We start from the raw sequence: 23,373 nt of genomic DNA, 5'->3' as shown, positions 1-23,373 counted from the left end.
AATAAAAACTCTAAAACTTATAGAAAATGAATTGTAACATGGCATACATAGATTATGTCTTCCCAATAGTTAATAGTAAGTGTAAATGAGTAAGCATTGCAATTCAGGTTAGAGATTGATGAGGCTAAGGATGTAGCTCAGTTGGTAGGGTGCTTTTCTAGCACCCATTAAATCCTGGGTCCAATGTCCAGCACCTTATAAACTGAGTTTGATGGTTCATGCCTATAATTCCAAGCACTTAAAAGATGCAGAAAGGAGGATCAGAAGTTCAAGGTCATCATCAACTACATACATAGTTTAAGGCTATCCTTGGATACATATGACCCTATCTCAAAAGAAAACGTCAGAGATTGGCAAAATGGATTTTTAAGTGATCCAACTATATACTGTTCATAAAAAAGATGCTTTAAACTCAAAGATGCCTATAGGTTGAAAGTAAAGAGATAATGAAAGGTATATCATGTCTAAGTAACCAAGAGTATAGCTGAGATAGCTATACTAATCAAATCATAAATGTATATGCAATATAACAAGACAACAAAATATATGAAATTGAAACTAGAACTGAAGAAAGAAATAAACAATACAATAATAATAGTAGGAAATATTTATACCCCACTTTCAATAATGTATTGAATAACTAGACAGAAGGTCAGCAAGAATAGATTTATGAGGAAAAAAAGGAAAAAAGCAACCAGGGCATTCTCTTCAAGAATGTATAGAATATTTTCCAGGATATGACATTGTTAGGGCACAAAACTAGATTGAAAAGGCATACAAACATGCCTTGGAATTACCTGGAAAAGAACCAGGTATGGTGGCACACACTTTTAATCTCAGCATTTGGAGGCAGAGGCAGGCAGATCTCTGAGTTCTAGGCCAGCCTGGTCTACAGAGTGAGTTCCTTCTAGGTTGGCCAGGGCTACAAAGTAAGACCCTGTCCAAAACAAATAAATAAACAAAAACAACGAAATAAAATGGAAAAGAATGAAATCAGAAACCAACAGAAGAAAGACATTGGAGGAATTCATTCACAAATACGTAGAAATTAAACACCACACTTCTGTATAATACATAGAGTGAATTGGGAAGTTGTATTTGTTAGGGTCCTCCAGAGAAAGAAGACACATGTATGCATACATATGGATATATATTCCAGTCTGAGGACAGCAGTCAGACTGTAGAGGAACAGTCAGAGGTGCTTAAGAAATCTCATGAAAAGTTGTAAAATAATTTGGGATTGAAGATAATATGTTAAAACTTATATAATATAGCACATGCACACATACATACAATTATGCATGAAGTATGTATGTGTTATAGTGAAAGCAATAATTTGAGGGAAATCTGTAGCTATAAATACCTATTTAACAACGACAAAATAGATGTATGGCAATTTGAAACCTAACCTTCCATCTTAAGAAAATAGAGGGCTCGGGTGCGTCAAAACATAGACAAAGGAATGCCAACTAAACCCAAAGCGAGCAGAATGAAAGAAAAAAATAAAATTTTGACAAAAAATAAATACAATAGGGGACTGGAGAGCTGGCTCATTGGTTAAGAGTACTCGCTGCTTCTCCAGAGGTCCCGGGATCAATTGCCAGCACTGACATGGCAGCTCACACCATCTGTATGTGACTCCAGTCCAGGAGATCTGCAATGGTTGGTTGGTTGGTTGCTTGCTTGGTTGGTTGGTTGGTTGGTTGGTTGGTTTGTCATCCAAGAGCACCAGGTCCACATGTAGTATGCAGACACACATGTAGACAAAACATTCATACATACAAATAAATAAATACAAAACAGAAAATATGGCAATAGTTTGTGACAAGGTCTCACTTTGTAGCCCTGGCTGTCCTGGAACTCACTATTAGGCCAGGCTGGCCTCGAACTGACAGAGATCTGTCTGCCTCTGCCTCCTGAGTGCTGGGATTAAAGGGGTGTATCACCACACAAAACTCCAGAAAAATATTTTTTTAAAATAACGTATTTATTTTTATTTTATGTGCATTGGTGTTTTGCCTGCATGTCTGTCTGTGTGAGGGTGTCAGAAGGCCTAGAACTGGAGTTACAGGGAGTTGTGAGCTGCCATGTGGGTTCTTGGAATTGAACCTGGGTCCTCTGGAAGAGCAGTCGGTGCTCTTAACTGCAGAGCCATCTCTCCAGCCCCTCAGAAAAATATTTAATTAATGAAACCAAAAGTTAGTTCTTTGAAAATTTCATCAAAATTGACTGGTTTAAGTAAATTCACAAAGGAGAAAAGAATAAAAATGCCTCAAATTATGTGACTAGGCCACAAAGATGCCCAGGAATTTGGTTAAACATTTCTGGTTGTGTCTAAAAGGATTTTTCTGTAAGAGATTAGCTTTGGGGTCAGTAGACCAAGTAAAGGAGATTGCCCTGTGCAGAGTAAGTAGACACTGTCCAGTCCATTGAGGGAATGAACAGAAGAAAAATGCAAAGGAAGAATTCTGTCTTTCTACACCTCTGCCTCTTCCTCTCTAGCCTGACTGCTCAGCTATGACACTAGTCTTCTTCTGCCCTGAGACTGCATATGCATGCATATTTTTTCTTTTTCTGGAGAACCCTAACAAATACAACTGCCCAACTCACTCTGAGTCCAGTATTACCCTGATACCAGACCCAGCTAAGAACACCACCACAAAACCCATATAGTATGAATGTAGTTTAATTTTAGAATACCTGCTTAGCATGTATATGCCCCTGCATTTGATGCCTAGCACCACAAAAGAAGAGAAAGAAAAATTCAGAGCTGACCGTGGTAGTACACAATTGCAATCCCAGTACTCTGGAAGTACACCTACATGTACACATGAACACACACCTGTGTGCACACACATGATATACAATAGCAAATGTTCACTGTAAGCATGTAGGAAAAAATGAAACCTATATGTATTGCTAGTGGGAACCTAAAATATTGCTACCAGTTTAGAAAACAGTCTGGCAGCTTCTGAAAAGTTAAAGTTACCAAGTAACCTAGGAATTCTCCTCTAAGGTGTATAACCACAAATGTTCCCATGAAAACTATCTACAGATTTTCATAGCAGCAATATTTATAATAGCTTAAAGCAAAAATAACCCCAAATACCCATCAACTGGTATAAGAATAAATAAAAAAGTGTATCTAGACATGCGTGCACACATACAGACACATCTTTTGGTATCCTCAGTAGATTGGTTCCAAGACCCTCAGAATACCAAAATCTTGGGATGTTTAAGTCACTTATATAAAATAGCTCAGTATTTAGATATAGTCTTATGTACATCCTCCTGTATACTTTAAGTAATCTCTATTTTACAGTACCTAACAAAATGTTAGCACTATGCAAATAGTTGTTATACTGTGTTTTATAGACAATAGTAACAAAAGGCTATATACATTTGGTGCAGATTTGTTTTTTCTGAATATTTTCAATCTATTTTATTGAAACTGAAGGTGTGAAAGTATAAGATGAATGGATGGATGGATGGATGGATGGATGGAAAGATCTGAAGGATATCAAGAGGCAACTCTATGTCTGTCTGTCTGTCTGTCTGTCTATCTGTCTGTCTCTCTCTCTCTCTCTCTCTCTCTCTCTCTCTCTCTCTCTCTCTCTCTCTGTGTGTGTGTGTGTGTGTGTGTGTGTGTGTGTGTTCCTCTTTGGGCTCTTATGTGCATAAACATGGTAATAAGCATAATAAAGTACAGATACAACATAGGTAAACCTTAAAAACATACACCAAAAGGCATTTATATGAATTGTCCAGAATCTGCACATCCATAGAAACAAAAAGCAGATTCATGGTTGCCAGGAAATGGAAGATGGGGAAGTGGATGCCTAATGGGCATGGAGCTTTCTTCTGGAGTCATGAAAATGATCTAGAATTAGATACTAGTTGCACAGCCTTGTAAATATACTTCTTGTAAACATACTAAATCATATACTGTAAAAGAGTGAATTACATTTCAAAGAAAAAGACAGAGGGACAGATTCGACTCATAGGCTGTTATTTGCTGACGATGGGTCTAAAACAATGGCTTTTGAATCACACAGACCAGATTGTAGTCTAATTTTCAACCTACAAGCTCTGTGGCCTTGGACAAGTTACTTAATAGCTTTAAGCCTCACTTCTTTATATAATGGGGCTATGTCCAGTACCTCCCTCTTATTGTGTGAGGATAAAGTTGAGTCAAATATAAACTCTATGAAGTTACTCTTATCTCCAAGGCCTTGGGCTGGATAGCTTTCAGAGCACAAGAATGAATAGAGGACTTAGTTCTGTCACTGATTCAGGATAACAAATGACAACAGCAGGCCTTTTTATACACACTTACTGTGTGTACTGTGTGTATCAGGTATTAGTCTAATTCTCTTTCAGAAATGTATCATATTCAACACATATAAACTGTTACCAGCCTCATTTTCCATATGAAAAACTGAAGCATAGAAAATATAAGTAATTTATTCCAAATCACATAAATAGCAAAAGGTAAACCCAAAATTAAAACCCGGGCAGTCAGGATCCAAGTCTGTACAATAACTGTTGACTGTGAACCATCATCATCAAGTTTAAAATAAAATCAGGGATATTGGTCCCATTTTTCCCTTTGCTATTTAAGTACACACTAACAACTCTGCTTCCCAGTACTTCATTGAGGGTGTACCCTAAGACTCTAATGAAAATTCACCCATCCATCCACCCATCCATCCATCCATCCATCCATCCATCCATCCATCCATCCACTCATGTATTCATCAGCATGTACAAGATCCCCACCATGTTCTAGGCCCTATGCAGAGATAAAACAGACACATTATATCCTCCAAGAGCTCCATCTATCAGGAAGTGAATTACAATCCACAATGTTTTACACTTGAGCAGAGACTGTGTGCAAGGGTGCAATGGAACATGAGAAGACCCCCAGGTGGCATGGACTTAGGAGGGGAGAAAGGCCTGTCATCACTCCCTGGAGGAAGCAGCAGCTGGAGATTTCAAAAGAGCCATGTGAATTGCTGAGGTGGAAGGGGTCAGAATGAAATCAAGAAAGAGGTTAAAGTATGTATACAGGTTAAAAGGATCAGAGGCCCTTAGTAAAATGCAGGGAACATGGCTAAAAGCCTGGTTGCAGGAGACAGGGGACGTACCTGAAAAGCTCATAAAGGCCCAAGTGTCATGCAAGTTTGGTCCTGAACAACTAATTCTGCAGCACTCCCTATCCTCCTTACCCTACTTTATTTCCACTGCAATACTTACCACCGCCTGCCATATTTTACACCTGTTTGTAATGTACTGCATGGCTCCTCCCGCTAGAACAGTGGTTCTCAACCTGTGGATCTCCACCCCTTTGGGGGGGTCACATATCAGGTATCCTGTATATCACATATTTACATTACAATTCATAACAGTAACAAAATTACAGTTATGAAGTAGCAATGAAAATAACTTTATGGGATGAGGAATTGCATTTAAAGGGTCGCAGCATTAGGAAGGTTGAGAACTACTGATACAGAATATGAGCTCCCTGAGGGCTTTGCTCAGTGCTGTATCACTTATGCTTACCACAGGTATTCACTGGTCTTGCCAAGCTAAAGACACTCAATACATATACGTTAGTAAATGAATGAGTGAAATAAATGTACAAATTCATGTACTAGGAACTTTCAGGAAGACAAGGACAATTAACAAACAGTGCCCAATCTCTGGGAGCTTAACAGGCTAGCAAGAGACCTAGCACACGGGCATGAACACCTACTCCATGCTCTCTCTCTCTCTCTCTTCTTGTTGACTTTCTGACTTCTCTTCCAGAACGTTCGCACTGTCTTGTAACCATTCAAAATTCCCTATCACTTATACACATTTCTCTATGTCAGGCAGGGCTTCTGCTTTCCAAAAGTGTCTCATGTCACAACATACACCTCCCAATCAAGCCTCCCCAAGCAAAAACCCATTCTCAGAGGCTCCTGCATATGCTAGGTGGTGGTAACATGACCACATTCATTTTTACCATGTGTGAATCCATGCCAGAGCAGTCTGTGATACATAATTTTTAGTTTTTATGATGGAAACTTTTAAGCATATATGAAGGAGAGGGAAAAAAGGACAATGGACCACCATATACCCACCCCTTCCTGGTTTCAACAGTTATCAACAGCCACCATTTTTATTCTGTCCTCTATTTTTTTCTGCAAGGACCAGTAAATATGAGCTTCTAGTAGATAAGGGATTAGGGTATGCTAGGAATATAACCCATGGCCTTAAGAGTGCTAAACATGCACTCTACCAGCAAGGTACGTTCCCATCCCAATAATGGCCTTTACTTAATATAATTACAATATAATTATCAAACAGGAGAATTAATAATATCATCACCTAATATTAGTGTCTGTCACATTTTACCCAATCATCTAAGAAAAAAACATTTTAATATAGATTTGTTCAAATTGGAATCTAAACAAGACCAAAAAATTTTAGGTTCAAGGCTGGTTGGTAGAATTTCAGACCTCATGGAAAATGAGACTATTCATCTTGAAGCCTCTGTGAACATTCCAGATTATCTAACCCCAGGGGACAGCCACCCCTTGGCCAGAGAAAACAGCCATTCAAGATCCACACTCCTGTTCAAATATATCCTCTACTGCCTAATAAGGAACAGGGTGAGGAGAGAAAGGGGAGCCAGAGGAACACCATGCCTCCTGCCCACCCAACCTCAGTCCTGACCCCCAACTGGCTGACCTCAGACATCTCTGGTTTAGCTGTATAAAAATGAGTCATAATCACACTCATTCCTGGGGGTTGCTTGCCATTACGCCTAATTACACTACAGCACAATAATCATTATGCATATCATTAAGTATGTGTCAGATTGACTTTGTCATGAGTTTTATATTTTATTATTTCAATACTAAACTGCTGTGGGAGGCCCAGCTTTCAGAACTTGTAGGTCCTGGTCCCTCTTGGGAAGCAGGAGACCAGCTGTCGGCCAGCCCACAGCTGAGCATCCCTTTCTGTACTTTTCAGTCCAGTCGCCTGCCATGCGTGTCCATTTTGGGCACCCTGGTTCAGAGGTGCTAGCCTGCCCTTCCTCCCCAGGGGCTGTACATCTAGGCTTGAGGTAGAGTGAGTCACATAGACAGAAATGGCCAGAATTGCAAAAGCCTACAGATTTCACCAATACTACTTTCCCCCCTATCCACAGGGATGTAAGTCAAGTTTATTGACTCGTCTCATGCCATATTTTCATTATTCCTCCCATTTTGGAATGTGAAATTAGCTGATCTGTCCAAAGCCATTGAGTGCATTGTTAGCAGAGCCAGACAAAAAATCCAAAGTTGTAGATGATGAGCCAGGGCTGGAGGAGCCACAGCCCCATCAGACTCCACCCACAAGGCATTCCTCTGTGGTAACGGATGCATTTGGATTTTTCAAACCTATTCAGTTGTGCTATTGGGCAACTTGGAAGAAGCAAGCACAGGAGAGTTGAGTTGAGGGCTGGAGTGGGGAGCAGTACTTTCCAGATCACATTCGTTAACTTGGAAAACTAAGTTGAGGCCTGCACCAGAAAGCTATCCAAGGCTGTACCTCCTTGCATATTTTCTGGCCACTCTGGCAGAAAATTTTTCATTGCTTGCTGGCACCAAGGTAGTCACTAATCAGGTACGCCCAGTGTTGAAGCAGGGATAATACAGCCAGAGGCGTAATGGGACTTCCCCCTGGGTCTTGTGCAAACCCAGTGAATGAGTTCAGGCCATCTCTGTGTCCTGCTGTGTGCTAAGAGAACATCTTTGTGCCATGTGGTTCTGGCTCCTAAGAGCTGCACTCCTGGCCTAATGGGGGAAGAAATACCAGTAAACAGTAAGACGGAGTGAACCAGAGGGCTGCAAAAGGCCTTGTGAGGGCCCAAAGGAATAAATAGGGAATTATACCTTTGGAGACTCAGTGAAGACTTCAAAGAGGTTACATTTGAGCTGAGTCTTGAAAAATAGTCGGGAAGTTGGGGATTTCGCTCAGTGGTAGAGCGCCTGCCTAGCAAGTGCAAGGCCCTGAGTTCGGTCCTCAGCTCTAGAAAAAAACAAAAACAAAAACAAAACGAGTTGGAATGGTTTCAGTTGAGAAGGGAGGTCTGGGTTTTCTTTGCAAAGGAGATGGAGAGCCAAAGAGTAGGGAAGTATGACAAAACATGAAGGAACCCAGGATCCTGTTACAGATGTAGAGTAAAAAAAAGTGGCCATTAATGTATCTAGTGGCTTTCATAGTTTAAAGTCAGACTTCAAGATGGACATCACTCCTGTTTACTGGTTCTCTATGACCTTTGCTTCCCTACCTTGCTTTTGTAACTGTCTGTTGTCCTTTTCTCAGTAAACTTAACTCCAAGAGCTAATCTAAAAGATGCCATTTCATTTTGGTCATCCTAAATTGTGTGACATCACACTGGCCCACTGAATGGCTTAGTTCTGTGCTATTCCAGTTTCTTAAGAGTAGCAAAAGAACATTTCCCCCTTAGAGCCAAACCCAAGAAAGCTTACCCGACTGTGGAAAAGAAAGGCACAAAATCTCTACAGCCTCTGGACTCCGTGCTCGACTTTGGCTGCCTGTGTCTGTTGACCAAATGCTGTATTTGTTTAGCTGCTAACTGTCATCTTCATTTGAGGGACATTAAAACTGTTGGTTTGAGTGTGGCAAGGTGATGAATCATCCTTGTGTAGACTCTTAAATAAACCTAGGGGACAAGACTAAGTGTACCTTTGCTAATCAGTTGATGAGCAATGCCACAGAACCTTTAAGGGACCTGACAGCCAGTCCTGCGTTAGAGGCTTCGTCATGGAAGCCAAAGTCCTTCACTTGGCTAACCCCTAGAGATTTTCTCCAGATTTCTTCCTTTGATCCTTAGAAACAACTCCTGAAGGATGATGGGGTAGAGATTCATGTCCCTATTTTATCAGTGAGGAGACTGAACCTTGAAGGATTAAATGATAGCAAGGGAGTCCCATGGTGGAAACCAAGCTCTTGGTGACAGTGCTGAGGAGCGTTCCTTCAGTGGGTGGGCCAGGGCAGTACTCACACCTTTAAAGGACAGCCAGCTGCATGAAGGCAACATCTGTGGACCGGATTCTGCATGCTCTTCACAGGGAGCTCTCCTTAAGCGGTACCTCCGGATGTTTGTCCCTACGCAATGCAGCAAGGAGATAAAGAGTGATAGAGCGCAGCCTTGGCAAGCAAATTCCCCTCTAAGACATAAGCCACTCACTCCCTTCTCACCAGCACGATCAAGTTCAACCTGTGTAAATCTATTTGAGTGTGTTTTAATTGCTTGTAAACTGAGTGTTTCCTGGATATGCCACTGACCATGAATAATTAGAGTCATTTCAGTGGCTGGGTTTTCGAAAGTGAATGGGCAAGCAGACAAAAAGGGCTGCTCAGAAGTGAGAGTCATTTCTTAGAGCCTGAGTGGGAGCGTTTGTCTCAGCCTTCTCCGGTTTTGTTTTGTTTTTGTCATGATGTCACTAGAGCCGCCTGTTTTTCAGCTACTCTGGCTGCCCTTCATTTTTTATGCATCTCTCATGTTAAGTAATGCCAGCTGTTGACAACAACCAGGCCCAACTGGCCACATGTCAGAGTCATTCATTTCCCCAGCAAAACCGTACGGAGTACCTACCGGCCAGGCTAGTACAGATGTCAGGAATGCAAAAAAAAAAAAAAAAAAAAAAAAAAGCTAGAGCCCAGTCCCCACTGTTGGGAGGACACCGTCTAGTAAAGGAAAAAGACACATAAAGAAACTGTTGCACTTAAATGTGATAAGTGTAGAACACTAGCCAATGAGCTGTGAGATGATGGGAGGAACCCGGTCTATCTTGGGACCTGGAACCATGTAGCAGAGCTAACCTTCAGCAAGGGCTCAGGGGAGACTGTGGAATTGATAAAAGAGTGGGCGAGACACTGCAGCTCAATGGGTCCACAGAAAAAGGGCCTCAGACCAGCCTTGGTATACGATAAGGCTGGTAAAGCCCATTGGCTGGAGCAGACTCAAGGCCTTTGTGTATCTTGCTTTTGCATTGGACTTGGCCTTGAAGTCAGTGGTGGAGCCTATGATAGTCTTTAAGCAAGAGGAATGACGTGATGAGATCTGAACTTCTGACAGAAAACTCCAAGCTTGTCAAAAAATAAGTTAGAGGCTGACTCCAAGTGCATGGCTCTATGTGGCTTCATTTTCCCCATGGCCTACAGGAGCCCTTTGCCTGCACCTCTGTGGTGGCGCTCTCAGATCACAGCAATTGATCCTTTGCAGAGCGGGCTCTCCACTCACTCGTGAGGGCAGTCTCATTCATCCATTCAAGGCCGTGTGTGGTATGCAGGCATGCTTAGGAATCACACCTAGCATGTGAATCAGTAAGCAAATGAATCAGTGGGTCCTAGAAAGTGCAAACCCAATTTGTGCTGAAGCAATCTATCTGATGGATGTGTCAGTGAGAAATCCCACTATGATGGAGTGTCTGGTCCATCTATGGCTTTACCCTCTTTCTTCCATACCAGTCCATCTGTCAGCAGTCAGCACATAAAGAACATGTGCTATTTGTAGAAGAAAGTTGCCCAGAGGTCTGTGCTGGTACTGATTTTGACCCAATCTTCTGTCTTCCTCTATAATGAATTTTTTTGGAGATGGGATCTTACTTTGTAGCCCAGGCTGACATTGAATCCATGATCCACTCACTATTTTCCTACTGTAGCCTACCGGGTCTATAAATTAATTTTTGGTGGCACGTTTGACTATATCTCCATTGTCATTATTCTATTTCTTCTGCCTTTCTTACCTTCTCTACCTTCTATCTAGACCTTACTCATCCTTTAAGACAGCTCTATTGCTTCCCATCTCCTCATGAAGCCTTACCTATTGTCCAGTCCTCATCCTCACAATCTCCAATTCCCACTTCAGAATTCCCATCATCCTAGACAGGCAAGTGCCCTCTGCCAATGTCTGCATTCCGTACTACATGGTAAGCCCTTCAAGGCCATAGGCCTTCACCATTATGCCCTAGTACCTAGCATCTGCATCTGCCAGGAGATAAGTATCCAGTGTTTTCATAGTCTACAAAGTACCTCAAGAGAGAATGGCAGTCCTGGGAGTGCCCCAGGCTCATTCTATCTCTTTGCACATAGTTAGACAGAAAGGATTTATTTCATTTGTTTTTTGAAAAAAAAAAATCATTGCTCATCAAACAATGAAAAGATCACAGTGAGGGATAGCTTTTTTTAAGCCAGAGTATTGAAAGTATTTTGAAAGCAGAAAACCTACTGCCTCTAAACAAAGCACAAGGACACTAACCTGGTTAGGGTCATAAATTCAAATCTTTGCTAAGGGGCCTGTTGTATGATGGGACTCATCCATGGTGCTGAGTGTACAAAGAAAGGTGAGCATTCTCTATGAAGGTAGTTAAACTGGATTAGGTCTACTTGGAACACATTAGACTTTGAAGGCCAAGAATTCAAGTTTTGCAGGTGGAAACATTCAACAGATGATTTTTTAAGTGCAAGTCAGAGAAAGGGGCCAATTTCATCGGGGCCCAGACGTACTGGGCCCCTACAGAGATTTAATCAAAATGGCAGCAGAAAATGTATGCTCTTGCAGAGAGAAAGAGAGGCTGAGGGTATGGCAGAGAACTGTACTTCAGACACAGAGAAGGAAGAGGGTCTAGCCTGAGAAGGATGGGAGAAGCAATGATGAACAGTGATGAAGAGGATATAAAACGGAAGGGAGCTTGGCATGTGATGACAGGAGATTAAATAGGATGAATGGTAACTGAAAAGAAAACATTACATTGCACATTTAGGAGATCACTATTGGTCCTTGATCTCTTCCTGCACCCTGCCCCACCCTTGGCACAAGAATTAGAGACCATACTCAGGAAAGCACTTTACCACTGAGCTATATTCCCAGTCCTTTTTAACTTGATTTTGAAATAGGATTTCACTAAGTAGCCCAGGCTGGCCTGGACCTCATTCCAGGAAAATCCTGAGCTTGTAATCCTCTTGCCTCAGCATCCTGAGATTATAAGCATGCCCTACCAGACCTGGCTAACCCTCAGTCTCCTAATACAATAATAACAAATGTAGACAAGATCAAGTGACTTAAGTCCCACCCTCCTCACCATACAGCCCCCTTTGTACACTGAAAATTGAGTATGGCACGTTTTCCTGCTGAACCCAGACTAGCTTCAGAATCCTCCTTAACACAGTGACCCCAGGAGCTACTACCAATTAATGAGAGCTGCCACTTAACTGAAATTTCTCAGGGTATGGGGAAAACGCAGAACTGCAATGTGATGAAGTATCTAAGAAATGAAGGGATCAAGGCATTGAGGAAAACATATCAGGTAGCTTAGGGATGTAGAAAGGGCAGTTGCTTGGCATAGTATAAGGATCCAACCAAGATAACGGTTACTTATCCTCAGGCGGAATAAGTTTCCAAAGTCATTTTAGTACTTGTCCAGCAAACGAGCCAGATAAAACAATACCCCTATGTATTCCTGTCCTTTATCCCCATCCTGGGCCAAAGGAAAGCTGAATGTAAAAAAAAAAAAAAAAAAAAAAAAAAGAAAAGAAAAAGAAAAAAAAAAGCTTCATGTATAGGCTTGTTTCCAAACTATTCATTTGATCAGCAGAGCCATATGCTATAACCAGAGTTGGCCCGACATGTATTTATGAAGGAGGAATTCTCTCTAATAGTGGAAACTTGAGGATCCGCAGTGATGTGGGGAAGGTATTAGTCTTGGCCAGGGTTCTTCCCCCAAAACCACGCCCTGAAGGACAATTTTGGCTTTCAGGGAAAACCCTAGAGAAGTGGAAAGTCCTACCTTTGTCTCTTCTGCCTCTTCCTCTCAGGTGCTGAGCATTTCCTATTAGCTAGGCACTGTTCATGCTTTATGTGAACTACCTCGTTCTCGTTTCTGTCTCCTTGTCCTCCTTCTTTCCCGCCAGTTCCACTTTCTCGTCCCTCCTGTCCGTTTTTCTTAGTCACTTTCACTTGATCCTTCTCTTGGTCTCACTGCCCCTCTTTCTGTCTTCAGAGCTCCTGGAGACAGGCTGAGCTCTTCTTTGGTCAGAATAGACACTTGTACAGAAATTGATTTTACTCACTGTCTATTCCGTTCAGAGTTCTAGCTCTTTGTGTAGTTGATAAGGCCTAAGAAGAAGGAAGAATATCTAGCACCAGTGGTATTTGTTGAGAATTTACTCTAGGACAGGTGCTGTCCCAGGTACTTTCTGTGAATCAATTTGTTTCTCTTGTTGCAACAACCCTATATGCTGGGTTCTCTTATTTCCCCACTTTACAATCAAGAAAGCCAAGAGATGGAATAGGTGAAGAACTTTTCTAAGTCACACAGCTAGTAAAGGGCACAGCTGAGGTTAAAGGTTCATCACACATGACTCCAGAGGTTCCTGTCTTTAGCTAACTCATGGCTTAGTGAAAAACCCACTGGGCTGAAAGTCTGAAGCCATGGGTTCAAGTTCACAGCTGTGATGGTGTTAATAGTATTATCATTAGGATCATGAGCCCCCTAACTGGTCCAGTGCCCCCCACACTGAACCAATACATTTATTACCAATATATTTATTATATTTTTTACATTTACTCCTTTTTCTCCTGTTATTATATCATTCTCTAGATTTACAGCTTGAGAACTGTCACTGGCCTTTATTCCTCTTTTTTTCATTTACTCCAGCTTTTCTGGGGGTCAGGAACGATGCTCAGCACCTAACAGAATGCATGCTTATATGTCTATACACAATGCTGTGCATTGGCTAGTTCAGGAACCACACCAGATAGGTTAATTACACAAACAGGCTATAGTTGTGTGCACAAGTCACTTCTAAGTTCATTGGCTAATGAAATAAAGCTTGCTAATATTGGGCATATTCTCTGATTAAATGTAATTTTTGCTCAAGTACGATAATGCTTCTGAGTTTACTTGATTATTTTGCTTAATAAACTCTTTTCAATACCTAAAGTTTTAAAAATTACAATAAAAAAGAAAAAATTACCTAAACCATCTAAATAAGGGCTCAATGGTAGAGGCATATTTTGGATGTGCATGGTCCTGGATTCTATCCTCAGCACTATAAGAAAAAATATTGAAATAAGAAACTATTTTCATAACCTGTTCACTCACTCCATCATTCATTCGTTCATTCAAAGGCACAGTTTTGGGGTATAAGCCTCACTCTTCCGCAGTTCATGCATACTGGCTCTGGCCAACAAGTACGGTGAGGAGTGCCAGTGATATGTGCCTGAAGTTGAGACAGGAACCAAGTTTGCATTGTAGCAACTAACAATCTGCCTTTTCTTCCATCCTCATGTCCACCAAACATCTTCTCTACAATAGCACATATCACCTTGACCTCTGGGTCATGCTCTGGATAGTCCTACCTTCTATCCTCTGCCTGCTAGCAATTGCCTTTGATGTTCTGCTTCCTGCTGGTTCAATCTAGCAACTAATGGAGTTATTATTTTTGTTTGTTTGTGTTGTAAAGCCATGGCAATAAAATTTACTCTCAATAATACCACTGCAATTTTATGTCCTTAAAATGTACCATCAATGACATATGTAATAACCGACTTTCCTGTAAACAGAAATGTTTTTCTGGGAAAAAGAGGGCTTTTTTGTTTCCATCATGGTTGGACCTAGGTTCTTTGATGGAGTAATTGAAGATATAGGAAACTTTGAGATGCATCATATGAGGCCATGTTAGAGTTCAAAGTGCTAGTATTATGTTATTCTGGTTATGATGAGTTCTGCTTACAAGGTAATGCAGGACAAGAAGTGCTCTTCCTGACCAGGGCCCAGGTTACAGTCAGAGGCACAATGTTCCCAAATGGAGGGAGACAGAGAAAAGCCTCAGGTCTGTAAGGAAGATTGGCACTAACCTTGGACTTGTCTTGATCGAATTAAAGATAATTTTTAGAAAAAAGGTGGAATCTGAGTTAACAATTAGAAGTTTAAAAGTCACTCAGACAATTCCAGGAAGAGGGCTAGACAGAAGCAGTACCATTTTATCTCCAACTGGCTGGGAGATGAGGAGGCTGCTCTGGCCCAGGGATGAGTTGCCAGCATAAGAAGCTGTAGCCCAAGTATCTTCTTTCCTGCTTCTCATCTGAGATTATAAGAGGCTTCTGTTCACTGCCCCTTTCTCTCTGCTGGCTTTTTTGTCCTACTGTTCATGACTCCTCTTATCCCCCAAATATCCCTCTAAATAGCAACCTTCTTCCAACTGCGTACCCTGGTCCTCTGTCATGACTTCACTGTCACACCCTGCCAGACATCATGACCCAGATGATGCCCCATTGTCAAGCCAAACCCAACTGACACCAAGCCTGTCTTCCCTTGGCCAGTCCTGCACTGTCTACTAATTTACCTCCGTTTCTTTCGATCAGTGTCACTGAGGTTTGCCCACTCATCCTCACTCAAGATCCAGGAGTCAGCTCCACTCCTTGCCAAACCCCCTTCCTCCTCAGCCAACAAACTGCCAACTCCTGCCGTTTCCCTCTAGGGTATCCTTTCTACTCCGTTGCCTCTCCCCAGAAGCCACTGTGTTCCCCTCCACACTAGTCACTAGCTTTTCTACCCTTGAGCCTGCCCCAGTGCCTAGCACAGAAAGGTCTGTCGCCTCCACCTAAGTCAAGGCTCTCTTTTTCCAACACTGGTGAGCTCATGGGCACTTGGCGGTCCCCACACACATCTTGATTCCATTTAACTAACCCCCGCAACATATACCCCACCACGGCCTATCTGCCATCACCCCCATCCTTCAAGACCCCAATTCTCCCACTGGATGTAAACCACTGTGAAATCTCAATCACACTTTATTTTATCCATGCAACAAATATGAATTGAACACCTGTTTTCTGGGCCTTGTGCTAAGAGGCATGGGTAATATAAAGATGCATAAAACAGTACTTTCCCCCTGTGATTCTTTTGTCTAATGGGCCACAAAACCAGATATAACAAATCTGAATCTCTCCCAGGCTGTTCTTGCCTCCATGTTGTAGGCCCTTTCCCTAATTCTGTAAATACACTCAAGATGCTCCCATCTTAAATTACCTCCCCCAAGCCCCATACCAGGTCAGACTCCTTTAAAATAAACAAAGTCATCTTAGTTTTCCTCTCCACTTCCTCCTGTCCAAATCATTACCCTTCTCTGAGCAAGCCTCTGTCCACACCCTCCTTCCTGTGGACACATAAGGAAGATAATTTCAGCCCTCATCTCATTTAAACTCTCTGGGAGTAGCTAGAGAGATGATTCACCAGTTAAGAACACTTGCTGCTCTCGCTGAAGCACCCAGGTTCAATTCCCAGCACCCACAAGGTGGCTCACAACCATCTATAACTCCAGTTCCAGGCGATCCGATGCCCTCCTCTGGCCTCCAAGGACACTAGACACACATGTGGTGCACAGACACACATGCAGGCAAACACCCATGCACATGAAATGACAATAAACTCTTCACACTCTCTTCGGGACCTGTTTCCACTCCCTCTGCCCACCCCAAAGTGTTCTGGCTCGCCAGGACTTTTTTCCTTGCCTCTCGGCCCCATTCGTTGCTGGCCCTCCACCCTGCTGGCCAAGGCAATCTTATCTGCTTCCTCGGCTTTGTTGTCACTGTTAATTCCCAAATCTATAACACATGTGGTGTCAGAGGTCTAGCCCCCCCCCTTACACTGGGCCTACTCTCTCACACAGACCACTGTCACTGGGATCCTGACCCTGCATGTGCTCCCCACTAGAATCACCCCTCGCACCCCCCAAACCTTCTTCTGAGTCCACAGACTGGATCCTCTTACTGTTCATCCCTCGAGGCCAGAAGTCTTTCACTCCCCTCTTTTCCTTATTCCCCACATCCAAGTTACTGTTTTATCCTGTTGATGCTATCTTTGAAGTTTTTCCTTTTCCATTCCTCCCAGAAGTGTCCCTGTCCCAATTCTATGAGCAACCCCCAGGGCTGTAGCACCAGCTTCCCAACTGGTGACCCTACTCACACTCATTCCTCAAATTCCAACAGTCTCCACATGGGAGCCAGTGAGCCCTTCGTATACACAGATATCCCATTCACTTCCTGTATCTCCTCCAAGCTTCTATCCATTATCCCGCAAGGATTTATTTACCACCTATGAAGTGCAAGTATTGTTTTGAGAACTGGCAATATGGCAGAGGATAAAACAATGCTCTGCCTTCATGGAGCCACTAGTCTGAGGTAAAGGCATGGCTTGGCAGGGCCTACCACGAAGTTCTTGCTTGCCTCCTGGTCTGCTGGCCACACAGATAATTATACCTAATTTGGTGCTCTTACGCTTCAGGCTCCCTGTCTCTGCCTGGGCTCTGCTGGGACCACCTCCTCCCCACCTCTGTCCTGCTTGGCCAGACCCCCTACATTCAGTTCCTCTGGTGTACTTTACAGAAGTGATCTCCAGGCTAATCTAGTCCCAACTCTTAGCTTTGTGCATAATATCTGTGCTTCAGATCTCATCTTAAAATGGAAACAATGATACATAACATCTAGGTTGAGTGTGAAAATTAAGTTCAGTCCATAAAAAATGCTTAGATACTTTAGGTGCATGACAAATAGTAAGCCTGTAATAAACATTAACTGTCATTACTTTTATTTTAGCATTGTTATTGTTATATTATTATTGTACCACTCATCTCACTGTTCTGCAATTATCTCCCCTATTAAGCAAACCTTATTGTCTTTGTACTCTAGTGACTAGCCGAGTCCAGCACATAGTAGGGAGTTCCAAAGTGCTGAGGAAAGACAGAAAGATCAGCTGATTTGGGTCTGTGGCTTGGGTTTCCTGGAGGAAGAACAACCTCAAAGGCTCCCACTGCTCTTTTTAACCAAGTATCTAATTGTGTACTGTTTTCATTGTGTGCACAAGAGCTGCAAAGGATTGAGCAAGAATGGAGAATTAAGTTGGTTGAACTGAACTGGAGACAAACTATTTACATTCCTTTATTCATTGACTCGTGGGGTCAAGACTCAGACCCTGCAATGACTACCCTAAAGCAGCCATTACCTTCAACCCCCCAGCCCTTTGCCCCACTGCATACCTTCCGTTTACCCTGGCTCCACACTACCTTGTTCTCCTCGAAACTATTTCAGCTCAAGCCCAGGAAGCAAAAGGAGTGCTGTAGGAAAAGGGGAAGGGGTGGAGAGGGGTTAGCACCTCTCTTCTTCCTTTGCTGAGATCAAAGCCAGTATGTTCCCTTGAAGGTCGGCTTGCCCCTTTCATCTCCTGCCCCACCTGCCTGGATGGGACTGCAGTGTGCCCATTTCCTTTTCTCCTGGAGCTAGAGGGCAGTTCCAGGGTGGGGCCATGAGCTATTTCTAGTGGTAGCCAAATCCCTCCACCTCAACATCTTTTCTGCGTACCATGATCATGTTTCCTCTCCACCTCAACAATCAGTAGTAACAAGTCACAAGAAACTGTGAGAGAAGTCAGTTTCTCAGCTGGTCCCAGGCTAACCCAATGGCTGAAGCAAGTGGTGAAGCCAGAAGGCTTCGATCTTTCCAGAAGGCTCGGTCTGGAAAAAGGAACAGGCTCTTCTTTCTACATCTCAGCCCTGAGCACTTCGCCCGCATTCCTCAGAGTATAGAGGGGACAGGGTTAAGCAAGAGCCTTTTGCCCCCAGGAGAGAAGAATTCGCATTTATCAGCGTCCTTCCATATCCCAGGCTCCAGGTTGGGTCCTTTGATAGATACTATCTCCTAACAGCCCAAACAGGTCAGCATTTATCATCCCTAGGGTGCAAATGACGAAACAGAGATTAACAAGCTTACCTCAGGCACACAGCTAAATCCAGGTGCCAAATTCCAGCTGTCCCTGACCCCAACACCAGAGCTCTTTCCACCTTGTCACGTTGCCTCCACAGCCCAGGAAAGCTGTTTGTGCTGAGGTGACTCTGAATTATTCCACACAATTAACCAGACACCTAGCTAAACCATTGGCAAATTAACTTAATTCAACATACATTTAAGGGAAAACTGTGACAAGTTTGACTCTATGGGCTATGCAACGAGAACATGACTGAGTTCGTAGTTTAGCAGAGAGGCTATAACAAGTGCAAACTTAGAGCACAGGAACAGGGACTTTAACTACAGCCTACTGTTTCACGTGGCCTCACCCAAGCAAATCCTCCAAGACTGGAAGCACCCAGCTGCCATGCATAACTGACTTCCAACACAGGGACTTTCTTAAACCATCTGAGTCCCCCCAGGCCAAGAATAGTGCAACTTAGCAGGACCCAAGCAAAAGAGTATTTGATTGACAAAGGTAGAAGGAAGTTTGGGGACCCAGTCTTGGCTGTCACCTGCAGTCAGTCTGCTTCAGCAAGGAAGGTCTTTTGATGACTCTGTCCAATGTGCGGCTCAATCAGTTAAAGCCAGGTGCAAATGAAGCCAGGATAAGAGGCTTAATCCTAGGAGAGCTGTTTTGTCACATGGCAGGCAGTTCTGGCCCCAGCTGACCGAGTGGTTAGCAGCCTTGTGCTCTTTGCCAAAGAGGACTAAAGTAGGAAAGTGTGGACAGTTGCATAGTAGGTGTTCAAGTGAGAATATGCTGTTCGAAACCCTTGGCCCCAGACCGTTCCCAGCATGCCTGGCTGACCACGGTTCCACAGTACCAGCTTTGCATGCGGAGACAGCAGTAACTCCTTTTTCTATCTCGGCTAGGCACCCCGCCTCCTATTTTTATAGTACTGTGATGCCAAGTCTCCCCAAGAGCTGCTTTGATGAGGCTGCCTGTACTCTGTGGCTCTAAGCCTGCCTTTCCATTCCCATGAGATGAGCACATCACTTGACACTTCTCAGGAGAAGAGGCCACCACACCTGTTTGAAGCCTTCTCCTCTACAACTTGAACTGAGGGGCCCTCCTTGGCTAAAAATAAATGCTTCTCAAGTTTCTTCAGCCATGATGGGAGGGGCAGTTTCTGGATGTGTTCCCCCACCCCACCCTGGGTAACCCTGTTTTCCTGTTTCATATAGGGATTTGATAAAGACAATCTCTACTCAAGGCAGCTTCCATCTCCATAATTTGGGGTGTTGGGAATCACAGAGTAATATCTGTGGTGAGGACTGAGTGTCCCTTTCTGGGTCAATTCACATACATGGCATGGGAAGCATTGGCACAATCTTGGGAATTTTCCTTTCAATTAAACGTGTAGGATATTCTTTCATGGTATGCAAAAGCTATCTCCCCATGAAATTAATCTCATGAATTCCACAAAGACACTGTTAGAATCTCGAGATTGTTCCACAACATCTCCCACGGTGCCAGATGTACAGCCAGACTCCTAACAAGGATAATGTAAATGACAGTAGCAATAACTTTGGGTTCTTTGAGTGGCATCAAAGTCACGGCATAGCAAGATCCCTGTTTCCATGCCTGCTATACTGTTTGAGGTTTTGTTTTATTTTGTTTTCAGGGAATTTGGATTCACTGGTTTACTTACAACCTAACAATGTCACTATTGAAACACATTGTGTTAAGGACCATATGCTCTCTCTCCAGAGAGTGCACACAAATACTATTTCTGTTTTAAAAAAAAAAAACAAAAAAAACCCCAAAAACCAGAAATCGTAGCTTTGCATATTTCCCACTCAAAGACTGATCCCATTTGAATGATTCCCTTTGTCACAAAGTCTTTTTCCCCTAACAGAAGCTAAATCAGATATCGTGACTTACCAAAGCTCACAAGGAGTCATCTAGTGGGCTGGAAATAGAATCTACAAGTCTTTATTTTGATTCCTTAAATTTAAAAACGTAAATTTCACTATGGAGAAAGAAAAACTTAGTTGTCTTAGTAGACTCATTTGCCATTCCTGGAGCAGGGACTCCAAGGCAGCAAAAGCTAATGGGCTGCGAGGCCAAGAGATTACTAAAAACCCAGGGACTGCCCTGCCTTCAGAGAGCTCCTGTCCAGTGGAGAGAAGAGAGGGTAGTCACTGCTCACAAGTATCTATCCAGTGCCTCTGAATACCTAGAGGACCCTCCATGCAGCTGCCACTATGGCCTGCATATGACATGCAAGCAGGCACTGTCTTTCTGAATGGGGGCCGTAAGAGAGGCACCAGCAGAATGCTGTCGAGCTTGGCAGAGAGCGAAGGACAGCTTTGTGAAGGAGGTGACATTTGAGCTGTGCCTGGAAGATGGGGAGGTTTTTCCACAGGCAGCATGAATAGGGAGTGCAGGAAAGCACTAAGTTCTAAGTAAGAACAAAGCCTGGAGAGAGCTCAGTGGGTTAGCACGCTAGAGTACAGGGAGCATGAAGAGCTGTGGTCGGAGCAAAAAAGCTGAAGGCCAAGCAGAGGGACCCTTGACATCAAGCTCCCAAATTTCACAGTGGCTGTCACTGAAAGTCTGAATGAGTGAGCACAGTGATGCCACCAGGGCAGAGCTTCCTGCCACATCATGCCACTCTGCCCTTGAAGGCTGCCCTGGCCTTGTCAGGAATGGCGAGTTTCTTTCGATTGTCCTGTTTGTATGTGGTTTGGTTTGGAAGTTTTATGTGGTTTTGTTTGTTTTTTGGCCTTTCTCTTTTCCTTACAGTTTTTCACAGCATATGGTCCTGATTATGTGCTGGAAATCACGCCAAGCTGCCGGCCAGACCGCAATGAGCCCCAGCGAATCCAGCAAATCCTCAACTACATCAAAGGTGAGCGCCACCCTCCAGTCCTGCCCTCCTGATTCCACCCCGTGTGTGCTGGCCTGCCGCTGGGGGCTTCCTCAAATCCCATTTGTCTTCTGGCAGCTAATCATTCCACTGACTTGGAAAGGAAACCTCTTTTTGGCCTGACATCTTATAGCCGGAATGCTACACAAGCCACTCTGGTTGAGATTGTCACTTGGCTGGCTAATGTCACCTTCAGAAGAACAAAAGGTTCAGCTTTAAGGCACTTCCAAGGGGAAATCAGTTCTAAAATATTCTGAGAGCCTTTTTCTTTGAAAAGGCCAACAGTAAAACCATCTTTAAGGGCTAGGGTTATGTGGTTCAGTGGTAGAGCATTTGCCTACCACTCCATCTCCAACACTGAAAAAGCAAAGCAAAACAGAAAAACTAAGTTTGGGGAAGTTCAAGTGAATTTAGACTTGAGGGGTTGGGATAGGGAAGGAATTTCTCCCCCGGACATTCTCTTGCTGCATGGTCTAAGAGCACTGCAAGTCTATGGAAGTGCAGGGGTTCATCAGAGATTCTGATGTTCTTGAAGGGGGCTCCAGCATTCCTATTTGAACCCAGGAGGAGGGCTACTGCCCTCTCCTCCTCCTCCAAGTTATTCTGTCCCCAGGACAGAGAGGAATGGTAGTCAAGGCTCTACAGACTACTAGCTCTTTGGGGGTCCTTCCCTCAAGCTTTCCATTAGAGGGGAGACTTGCTTCTCATCTATTGTTTGTTTTAAGTATTTAGAGCAATCATTTTCCTGTTAGCTGAGAGAGAGAGAGAGAGAGAGAGAGAGAGAGAGAGAGAGAGAGAGAGAGAGAGAGAGAGAGAGAGCGCATGTGTTTGGATCCTATTTGCAAAGTTAAGAAGCCAAAGATATCATATTGCCTGTCCCAAAGAGTGAAATTCTCTTGTTTATTCATAAAATGACAAAGATGATGCCAGATCTCCCACTTTTGGCTCCTCCCTGGGGTGTAATCCTGTCTGAAAAGAGGCCTGCTCAAAGCTAGGGTTCGTCTGAGGGAATGCGCAGTATTATGAGGGTCTCTGCTGCAGGCTAGGTTCACTAGCAGATGCACTTGATGACAACAGCAGAGCCTGTGGTAAGGACTAGATTTCCTGGGCTCCTTTGACCTGAGAAAATGTTCTTATGCTAATGAACCTTAGACTCTCACACTTACACTCACAGCTCATTGCCCCTTGTAAAGTCCTGTAACCCAACCTTCTTCTGCCTCTAATGTTTCAAATCACCTTCCTCTGATCTCCCAATGGCTACCAACTCTACAAGTCCTCACTGTCTTTCAAATCCTCCTCCCTTCTCTAGTCTTTAGACCTCTAAATTCCTTCTCTTGCTGGTTCTTCTCACTGTGCTCCAGTCTGGATGGAGACTGAGATCTGCACCCTTCACCCTGGCTTCCCTCTGCTCCTCTCTGATCCACCAAACAGTCCCATTTCCCTTGAGATTGAAGCTGGACCAGTTTCTCTTGTCACTCTTTGTCCTACCTTACCATTTTCCCATCCAGGCTCCAAATTCTGGGAACACCCAGACAAAGCACACAGACACCTCTACGGTACCCTGCTCCTAGCTCGTGTGTGTGTGTGTGTGTGTGTGTGTGTGTGTGTGTGTGTGCGCACGTGCCCTTGCCTCCCTGCACACATTCCCAGGCA

General features: G+C 43.4%; 1 protein-coding gene across 1 annotated transcript in view; it reads left to right on the top strand.

Moving 5' to 3' along the window:
- Hdac8 (histone deacetylase 8) overlaps positions 1-23,373 on the top strand; it is a 220,794-nt gene that overhangs the window by 173,354 nt on the left and 24,067 nt on the right. Inside the window, exon 10 of the mRNA XM_059250571.1 lies at positions 21,597-21,702. Coding sequence (XP_059106554.1) covers positions 21,597-21,702 — 106 coding nt within the window. The remainder of the gene's footprint in view (positions 1-21,596; positions 21,703-23,373) is intronic.

This window comes from Peromyscus eremicus, chromosome X (genome assembly GCF_949786415.1).
Source record: "Peromyscus eremicus chromosome X, PerEre_H2_v1, whole genome shotgun sequence".
In the NCBI taxonomy this organism is placed as follows: domain Eukaryota; kingdom Metazoa; phylum Chordata; class Mammalia; order Rodentia; family Cricetidae; genus Peromyscus; species Peromyscus eremicus.
Note: the sequence above shows the minus strand (reverse complement) of the source record. Positions and strands in the feature narration are given on the sequence as shown.